Source organism: Glycine max, chromosome 5 (genome assembly GCF_000004515.6).
Source record: "Glycine max cultivar Williams 82 chromosome 5, Glycine_max_v4.0, whole genome shotgun sequence".
NCBI classification, from domain to species: domain Eukaryota; kingdom Viridiplantae; phylum Streptophyta; class Magnoliopsida; order Fabales; family Fabaceae; genus Glycine; species Glycine max.
The window spans coordinates 40,669,229-40,680,200 of record NC_038241.2 but is presented as its reverse complement, the minus strand read 5'-3'; the positions used below and the strand labels follow the sequence as shown (position 1 = coordinate 40,680,200).

The 10,972-nt window shown below is 32.2% G+C and overlaps 1 protein-coding gene across 1 annotated transcript; it reads left to right on the top strand.

Annotated features, from left to right (window-relative positions):
- Positions 1 to 9,253: 9,253 nt before the first annotated feature.
- Positions 9,254 to 10,027, top strand: LOC100527241 (DNA-binding domain-containing protein). The gene has a single exon (NM_001249956.2). It carries the CDS (start codon positions 9,311 to 9,313, stop codon positions 9,980 to 9,982), a length of 672 nt encoding a protein of 223 aa, NP_001236885.2. The 5' UTR covers positions 9,254 to 9,310; the 3' UTR covers positions 9,983 to 10,027.
- The last annotated feature ends 945 nt before the right edge of the window (positions 10,028 to 10,972 follow it).

Below are 10,972 nucleotides of genomic sequence, written 5' to 3'. Positions count from 1 at the left end.
GATGCATTCGTAGAGCCTTGAGTTTGAGAATTGATTTCTAGGCGGAAAATCTGTAATATCACTGATGGTCTTATTCTTCCATTTTGCTCCCATAGCCTAAAACATGTTTGGAACTTGAACTGTAGTGCATGTGTAGAATGGTCTAATTTGAAGAGAAATAATTGTAAAAAGATTATTTCCTCGTAAGTTTCCAACTTTACCTACAAGGAGAGAAATCACCAAATTTTAAAAAATTAGAATAAAAACCATTTCTAATATGTGCATCTTATCACCATTGTTACCACTTTATTTTTTTTATGGATAAATGTTAGCTATTAGTTTGTTCATTTTTGTTAGTTTTTATTGTTACCACTTTATTGCAGATTAATTAAAGAAACTTACTCTTGTTAAAATAAAAATTAAAGTAGCTTACTTAACCAACATGCATAGTAAGGATAGTATGCTATACCTTACTTAACCAACAGCAACCGTAATGCCAATAGGAAGTTGTCGAGGAGGGACAGACTGAGTGGCTTGTCTGACTGTGTTCTGCTCCATATAATGAATTTTATGGACACAAAATATGCTGTCCAAACTTGTGCCTTGCCTAAACGATGGAAGGATCTTTGGAAACGTCTCATTAATGGTGCTTGGTCGATTATAACAAATTTGTGTCTCGGGTTCTGTCTAGTCGAGATGGTTCCGTTCCTTTGGAAACCTTCAGTGCGACTGCACCAAACTCCTCAGCAAGGCGCTGTTTTGCACAATGTCCCGCAATTGACAATCTTTATAAATTTCGATCTCAGAAACACATCCAATTGTATTTTTTTCCGGCCAGTCTCTGGCATCTCTTACTCCTTACATTTATTCTCGTGACCCTCCTTTGAAACTTCCAACATCTCTGCTGTTACCAACCTTAAAAAGCTTGCGCCTCTGTAACGTCAGTTTTACTGCAAGCTACCATGACTGAGCTGAGTCCTTTTCACAGTGATGCAAGAGTCCTCTTCATAAATAATTCTAACCTTTCCACTTTGAGGCTGGATAATTCCTTTGTAAACCGGGTCACCTTTGGAAACAAAACTCTGCTTTCTGCTCCAAATCTTATTTCGCTCACAATCATGGATGATATCATTTTCAGCCATCACCAACTCTCCACAACATGTAATCTTTCATTTATTGATGTAGTAAGTATTGAAACATTTTTGCCTTTGGATCATTCAGTCATCGTAAGATGGCTGCAAGTGCTCTCTAATGTAAAGACATTGACACTTTCTTCTTATACCCTTAATATACTACTAATGGTAAGTTACTTTAATAAAACTAATAAGATGTATGCATGATTTTGCCAATACACAATCTTGCGTTGCACAATATCCATTAAATATTGTTTTACAATTCACTCTAAATTGTGTAGGTTCTATCAAATCATGCTACAATGGAAATTCAACCTCCATGCTTTGTTAGATTGGAGTTATTGAAAATAAAAACGAGTCCATACATAACAATATCCGATCAAAAGTAACCAGGATAGTGGAGTACTTACTTCAGAACTCTCCACTAACTAGAGTTTGTGTCATGAATTGCTGAAAGTTATATCCCTATTTCATGCTTCTCTATTTAGGTAATTATTTTACAAATGATTCAGTTTTTACTTCCTTTTATGTTTCCGCTTCTCCCTGATGCTCTCTCCTTACAACAAATTGTAGGGTGTTATATTGTGATTGTCTTGTTTATATGGTTTATTATAGGCGTTTTTTTTTCTTCAATTTGGCTTTGATAGATGAAAAACTTTAAGAAACCATCACTGTGGGAATACATCTGAAACATACAATTTTTATTCTTTGGGCCTGGTTACTAAAATCTGTGCTTAAACTCTTTAGGTGATTTTTTATACATATTATTCAATTTCTACTTCATTTTATGATTACCTTTCTCTGTGATGCACTCTTACAGCAAGTGATACATTGCTATATTGTCAGTGCTTTGTTTATATTGCTTGTTATAAATGTGTTTCTTTATCAGGCTTTATAATATAATATTTATAAATTATGATTAAAACAATCTTTTATTAATTAATATTAAATTTTTAAAATATTTTTTTAAATGTATATCTTATTCATTTTTTTATTATCAATAAAAATACTTATATAATACAAGTGATTTTAATGAAACAAGTAATATTTAATGCAAAGGTACTGTGTTGGTGGCATCGTACAAGGCTTCTGCAGAGGCATTAGTGGATTGGACCAATGATATTTGGTTGGTAGCAAAAACAAAAAAAAGTCCAATTTGAAACGAAATACATGAGGTAATGGGGGTTGCAATTAGTACCAGTAGCTTTTGTTATTGGTCTCTACCATTCTTCAAAATTTTAAGATTATTTTTCCGCAAAAAGTATTCCAGCATTGTGTTTTTGCTGCACAAAAAGGGGTGCAAGTTTTTTCACAAATTCTCAGTCCCTTTTGTGAAGCGGAAATACGATATCGTAATATTTTTTAGGGATGAAAAAACATACAATAGAATCATTGTAAGAGAGGTTAAAACATGACAGCATTATGGGAGTGTGATTCTGTTGTATAACGTTTACAACAGAATTACAATTCCTTTTAAATTTTGTTCGTAAGAAAGATGTACAACAGAATCACATCTTTATTTAGTATTTTGTGGAGAAAAAAATTTACAACAAAAGTGTGAAATTTTGTAAAGCAAAATTACGATTTCGTTATTTTTTATGTTGTTAATGTACAACGAATCACAATTTCATGCAATGAGTTTTGTTGCTCAATAGAATTATAATTTTATTGTGCATCAACAACATTGAAAATAAAAAAACTATGATTTTGTTATACGAAATTTCGCAATGGAATTCATTTGATCATGAAAATGAAAAAAAATAATCTGACAATGTGAGTGCAGGGTGAGGTGGGAGGGGGAAGTATAATTTGATAACTGTTTTTAATTCGTAGGAACCAAAAATAATTTTGTTAAGGCCAATAATAACCCTTGAGATAAGTCACCGACTCAGGGGTTAAGGACACTACTTGATGACCCAAACTGCATCATTGCTTTAGACAGAGGATTAGCTAAGTACAAATACAAACGTACCCATGAAACAAGGATCATTGATGTAAAAATACATTATGTATATTCTTTCATTATCATTGATGCATATCGTTTCATATGTCAAATTGCATGTGCAGAACTTATGTGACAATAACATAGTTTTTTTTTTACCTTTTGTTATAGGAAAACAATGATTATACATGTGTTTGAGAGAAGATAGAAATTTTAAATTGTTAAGAACTTATAATAAGATGTAATGAATTATGTGTCGATTAACAGAATGTATAAAATGTAAATGAGTGTAAATTGACTAAAATGTGATATGTACAATAATTGTCAAAAGCACCGGGCATAAGCACCAAATGACATATATTCACCAAAAAAGCAAAAGACAAAGATATCAAAAGGGATTTTCCCCAAAATAACAGCAGATTTGATTTCTTGTTTAGTTTAAGCATAGTTTTCAAGAGATAATAAACTTGTATTGAAACAATAATTTGAAACTTTGAAATTAAGATTTAAGAAACCATAGAGCCTACAAGTGTGTCGTCGTAAACAGGATGGGAGATATTATGGGTTTATGATCGATCTATGAGACCACAAGGTTGGATAGAAAATGGAATTTGCAGTTATTTATTGTGGGCACGTATACACAGCAGTACTTGAGATTAGACGGACAATAAATGCCTTTGTCATCAACCGATAACTCAATTAAATTGTTCGATTTTTAACTACTGATTTGTTCGAAAATTTATGGGAGGAAAGCATAAAGGGATTGTAGTTTTAGTTATATTATTACTATTACTATACTATTATTTAGTCAGATTAACAACTCATTCAAAAAAAATATCACATGAAAATACATTTGACGCCATTTTGTGCTTTTTTTTAAAAAGAAAATTAGCTTTTTAATTATTAGATAAATGAATTTAAAATATTTTAACATGATTAGATATATTATTTTGGAAAATAAATCTAAAAAGTAATTTTAACACTTTTTAATTATAAATCATATAAAAAGTGTTCTCATGAGAGTCATATTCTCTCTTTTTCTCTATATAAAATATTTGAGACCATAAAATTGAATTTTGAATTTACGTTTATCATACTAAATAATATATATATATATATATATATATATATATATATATATATATATATATATATATTAACTATTTTAAACAAAAAATTCCACCATCGATCAATTAAAGTTTTTAATAAAATTGAAAAGAAAGCAGCAAAATCAAATGACATTACCAGTAATATCTGAAGAAGTTGCCAACCCCAAACTGTCGAGTATGGGTGGCTCCTGAATTGCATGTGAATGAGATGAGATAAGTCAGTGTTATGGATCAAAAGCCAATTACAATAACAGCGCCAATAACATTGTGGCTCCGCTCATTTAATACCTATGTTTTGGGTCTACCAGCAATTGCTGAATGCTATTGCCCATATAATTAAATCTTCTCAAGTCATCCACATTCCGCAGTAAAGACCCACAAAACAAAAAATCCGTATGCTGTGTATAATTTTTTTCATTTAAAATTTTATTTTCTCTTACAATATATGGTCTATATACCATATTCGGAGAAGATGGGGTGTAACATTTCCCACAGTATTTAAAATACCTTTTCTTTCCTTCCTTATCTCCTCCTCGGGGTGATTATAAGTTTTTGATTTTTTAAAATAAAACATGTTTGATAACAATGAAGTTGAATTGATTTTTAATTCAATTTTAAAATAGTCTTACATTCATAATCAAAGTAAAAAAAAATTGTAAATTTGGTTTTTAATTTTAAAAAACATTCTAACCATCTTCACCACTATCATTGTCTTGTCATTGCCATCACACTATCGGTGTTATCTTCATTGTTATCATTCCACCACAATCATCGTCGTTGTTACTGTTATCACCACCACCACCACACTCGTTGTCATCGTCTCTATCACATCACTATCGCCTCTACCATTTCACCACCATCATCACTGCCACTCAACCTCACCTTTGTCACCTCTATCACCATCATCACCATCACTGTTGCTATCATTATTTTGTCATCTTCATCATCATAGTCAATATTGCTACCACTATTTTATACCATCACTGTTGTCGTCGCTATCACCACCATTATGTTGTCTCTATTATCATTGTCGTCGTTATTATCACTATTTCACCCCACTGTCACCCATAATTTTAAAAATAAAATTGATGATTGACTCAGTCAAGGCACTGGGTCAATGGTTGAACTAGCGAGTCACTAATTGACCAGCATAACTCAATCTTTATTAAAAAAAAGTAAAACTTTATACTGAACCTTAATATGTATGACCTAGTGTGTTTTCTCTCTCAGGCATGACCCAGGTCAGGGTTAGTGGGTCATCAGTTTAACTGCAAACCCGACTAGGTCATACCGGGTTGCACCAATTTTAATGCATGATCGATCTGGTAGATAACTTGACCCGATCACTTCTTCGGGTCGCAGTTGAACCGGTCCAAACGACTGAGATAGTTTGGATTTTAAAATATATTCATCACCACCACCATTCCATCACCACCACCGTCGTTGTCATTATTCAAATCCCACCACTCTCGTCACCGTTAATGACACCATCACTATTATCATCATCGTTACTATTATCAGTCACATCATGTTATATCTGTTATTATCATTATTTCATAATAGAGCGAGATAAATAAACTCATTTTATTTATCTTCAATTTGTAACATTTTTTTAAAAACTAAAAACAAAATATAAATCACTACTTGAAATTAAAACTGATTTTGATTTTTAAAAACAAAAAACTACCCCCAAATGCCTTAATCATTGAATTGGAGTTACATCTAAATGAGATGAGGTACTAATATTTCAAACTATGCTTTTATGATAAATTGGATGGCTCCACTCATTTAATATTTAAAATGCTTGGGCCATGGTATTTAGTAACCGGCAACAGCACATTCCAACTTGTTTAACTTTATCCAATTTAACGTCCCTTCTCCTTTTAATAATCTCATTGCTAGCCTATTTTGGGACATGGGCTATTTTTATTTACTACACTTCGTCAAATACTCCTATATTAGTGAAAGCCCGGTGAAGCTCTCTCTAATGCTTTTTATTTTTATTTTTACGTGAGCTCTCTCTAATGCTCTTACATCATTTTAGTTGCACTCCATTGAAATAAAGTAAAATTTACTCTCTGAATCTCCTTCCCCATTTTGAATCATCATAATATCTAGACTTAGTTCTCTTCTTTGAATAGAGGCTATTGTAATTTTTCTTAAATTTTTTAATCTAATCAAGAGACAATATACTTTGACATTATTAAATATTCTTTGACCTAAGAAATTATTCCAATTTAAATGTAAAATCAAAAAATTTCTTAGTAAGAAATTAAGTTCTGCCTCCATCTTGTTCTTGTCTTTCTTTTTCTTTATATCATACACTATTTTATTTTCACCACACACAGTACTTTTTTTATTTTTATTTTTTCATCATCCATTAATTATGTATCTAGTCACTGAGAAAGGATATTATATATATATGTAAAATCATATATAATTATCTTTATTTTATACTTCTATTATTATTTTCATATATGTGCATCTTAAAATATATCTTAATGTTCGCAAAACATTATCCTATAAATTTTAGTAAGTAAAGAGATTCTTTGTCCTTTATTCTGATATAGTAATTACTATGAAACAAAGGATTCTTTGGTATTAATGTTAATAGGAAATGAAGCATAGACATGACCTCGATCACGAATCTAATCAAAAAGAAAAAAGTTATCTACAATTTGGTTCGCTTTTGTTAGTCTAAAGTATTTGTATTTAGAAAGAAAAAAAAACGCCTTTATTTGTTGGATTTTCTATTAATTTTATGACAAAAACCACCAAATTAATTTGTAGATTATCTATTTATGAACACCGAATCAACATTAATTATTGTCTACATTTTAGATACAGGCAATTAACTCATGAGGAGCAACAAAGTGGAATGCCATTTCGCTCCATCATAATCAAACATTCAACCTACTACTACTTATCATTTACACCGAATTTATAGTCTCTAACTAAAATTTCCAGAAGCAAATAGAAAAAGGGTCTTAATTATGCTCATTAATGATATCACCAACTCCTAAATCAGAAAGTTTCTCTCCCTTTTCCTTAATTTAATGCTAGAAAATCCTGTTTGGCTGAACTTGCGTCCGTTTCTGATAGGTTGTAGAAACACTTTTTCGTTATTCTTTCAAAGAATCACGATACACATACTCAAAGTACTAGTAGATGCCAAATATCCAAAATTGGAATTTATCTCCAAGAACCATGTAGTTGAATGTTGGATTTTTCTAATGCCGACCAAATCCTTTATTGTTTAGATTCATAAATTAGTAAAACATGAAAACAAACAGTAGGGTTTTTTCTGTTTTGTCATGCTTCCTTTTTCCAAGGAAAATAGATAAGCAACAAACACAAGCCTCATCAGACATGAACAACTAAAAAATACAACAAATAAAAACGCCAACCTATGTTCCACGCTCACTGAAAAGTGAAATATAGTGACAGTGGCCGTAGCTTTAAAAAAAATAGTTCTCCCAGCTCTGGTTCGCTACAAGACAAAATGAAGGTAAACTAAGTCATATATTTTTAGGGTGGGTAAACGGTTCAGGTCTATGGATCGACTGTGGAGTCTATGTTCAGTGCAAGTTATGGATCAATTTTTTTAAAAAAATTCATGGTTATATAAGATTTTAGGTTCATCCCGCATATTCTGCAGGTTTGGCCCACGGGGTCCACAACCATTAGTTAAGTCTAATCCAAACTCAATTAATCTTAAAAACTCAGTCCAAAATTTATTTGTATTTATGTTGAAAATTTATTTGGTTGTATTAAAAATTTTGTAATTAAGTATTTGTTAGAGATTTATTAAGACTTTTTAATATATATATATATATATATATATATATATATATATATATTTGAGTGTAATTGATTATTTTTTTAAGATAAAAAAATATATTAATTTTAAAATTGTATTAAAAAAAAAAGACCCATGGACTAGCCCGTTTGATCCTTGGGGTATGCAGGAGGAGGACAGACCAATATTTTAAATTTATGTAGGAGTGTGAGACGAACTAACTCGGTCCGCTGTCAATAAAGATTTATACATGTAGGTCTTAGATGGGGTTGACCAACATGCTTACCCACCCTTATATATTTAAAAACACTAGATTAAAAATAAATAAGTTTTAAAAAACTAGATTACCTTTATAATATTAATATTATTAGTATAAGAAAACTATTGTTATATATTAATTAATATTCTTAAAATAAGATCAAAATAAAAAGAACATGGGACTTAAAGGGGAAAAAAAGAAGAAGCAGAGGACAAGAATAGTATTCTCAGTTCTCATTGTCCCAAGTCCCAACTAGGCATAGGCACAAAGTAAACAGAGAGTAAAACAAGATGGAGACTGGAGAGCACTAAAAATTTTATTACTTTCTCTTCTATTTTATTTTCATATAACTTTGTCTACTTTTCTCTTTTATTTTATTTTCATATATTTTTGTCTACATTTCTCTTTTACCTATAATATACCCAAAAATAAAAGGTACCAGTATCATTAATTTAAAAAGATGGAAATGTTAATTAAGAGGATTGAAATTTTTGTACTTTTTAATAAAGGAAAAAAATAAAATATTAAATATATAATATTTGATGTGATGAGAAAAATAAAGAGAAAAAAAGAAAAAAAAATGAAATAAAAGTGAGATGTAAATTAAATAATGTTACCTAAGAGCATCATTACTCACGTGTTAAAAGATGCACTTTTTAACATAAATATATATCACAGATAATTTTTGTAGTAATTTAAATTTATTTAAATACACGTCAGTCCCGTCTTAATCACATTTAAGAATTTACAAATAATTTAATTGAACTATAAATTAAGCAGAGTAAATGGGGTCTTTTGTTTGAAAAAAATTTCTATTAATCCTTATAGCTGAAAAAGAAAAATCTATCTAAGAAGTAAAATTAACTTATGATAAATTAGTGTGGGGCCACTTACAAATAAGACCCACGTTTCTCTTTCATAACCCTTCTCCCAGACTCCAACTTGGACCTTCATGACTCACTAACACCTCTGATTTTCATTCCACTCCAACTATAGTGTATATATATACCACACACATTATTACATTGTAGCACTGACTAAGTAGTAACCAACTTGGTCCAATCCAAAACATTAAAAAGAGAGAGCGTAATGGCTGAGCTACCTAGCTCAGAAGCATCATCATCAGCTTCCACTCGCAAGCACTCGCATTCCGTCTACAGAGGGGTCCGAATGCGGGCCTGGGGGAAGTGGGTATCCGAAATCCGCGAGCCCAGAAAGAAGAACCGGATCTGGCTCGGCACCTTTGCCACCGCCGAGATGGCCGCGCGTGCACACGACGTCGCGGCGCTCGCCATCAAAGGCAACTCCGCCATTCTCAACTTCCCCGAACTCGCCTCCTCCCTGCCCCGACCCGACTCCAACTCGCCAAGAGACGTTCAGGCCGCCGCCGCCAAAGCCGCCGCCATGGAGGTTAACGATGCTCCGACGACGCCAACTTCGTCGTCGTCGGCGTCACTGTCGCAGTCGTCATCTTGGTCGTCATTGGCGGTTAGTTCTTCCTCCGGCGAAGACCCGTCGACGCCGGAGGAGCTTGGGGAGATAGTGGAGCTGCCGAGTCTGGGGACGAGTTTTGAAATACCCGACCCGAGTGGGGAGTTGGTATTTTTCGACCCGTGGCCGTATTCTCAGGCGTGGAGTCACGGCATTTATGATGAGAGTGAGAGTTATTTTTTTGGGGATCAGATTTCAATGCAGGACTCAGAGACAGAGAGCATGGTTCTTTGTGGCTTTGCCTTTGAGGCTTCATTGTGGCAGCATTAATACATTTACTATTTGGTTTCTGAATCTCATCCTCCTTGCGCGTGTTGCTGTTGCACAACAGGTATGCCTCCTCTGCTTTTGCCTTCTCCTCAATATTCAATGTCTTGTCTTGTTTCATGTAATGCAACTCATGAAATCCGATATACCTGTAGAAATCCTACGTGTCAGATATTATTATTAATTATTCTACTTTCCATTCACTGGAATAAGTATAAGTAAAAGTAGATTCTCGATTTACACCTTTCATTTTTTTCCTTACAGCTATTTTCTCCTTCTTCTCCTTTTCTTTTTTAATCAATACGAAGTTGAGCAGTGAAAATCAAAATGCATGGCTTACAAATGGGACTTCAAGTTTTTAACAAGGGCTTCCCCAAAAATATTTTTTTTTGAAGGTTATAAAAACTCCGGTTATTTATCATATGATTACATAAAAAGATAAATGCATCTTAAAATTATTGACCTACACTGCTACACATTTGTAAGGCTGAAGTTTAGACCATATTTAGTGGTAGTTATTTAAAGATAAGTAGTTGTTAAGAAAATAAAATGTATTTATATAAATAATTATTCTGTATAAAAAATAAGATATATAATATACATTTTTTTATTAGTTGCTGTGATGATAAATGTACTCTTAAAATAAAATTGATCATAGTAAGTACAGGTAGCAATAACTTGTCGACGCGTGAAGTGGATGTTCTTAGTTCCTCTTTCGTTAGCTATACTGCGTTTTTGGGAAACCGGAAACTAGTACCTGCTCTGCTGGTTTTGCGAATTGCGGCGAACTCCAAAATAATAATAATAATTACACTATACAAATAATATATTTAATATCACCGATATAAATTTAAAAACAAAAAAAATAAAGATGAGATGGCAACTTGATTTATATAGAGTATGTTTTGATTTCGTGTCCGTATAGGAAAAATTCGCGTATTTGAAGTGTTAATCTAAAATTAAAGAGCTTATGCGTTATAGTGAAAACTGACT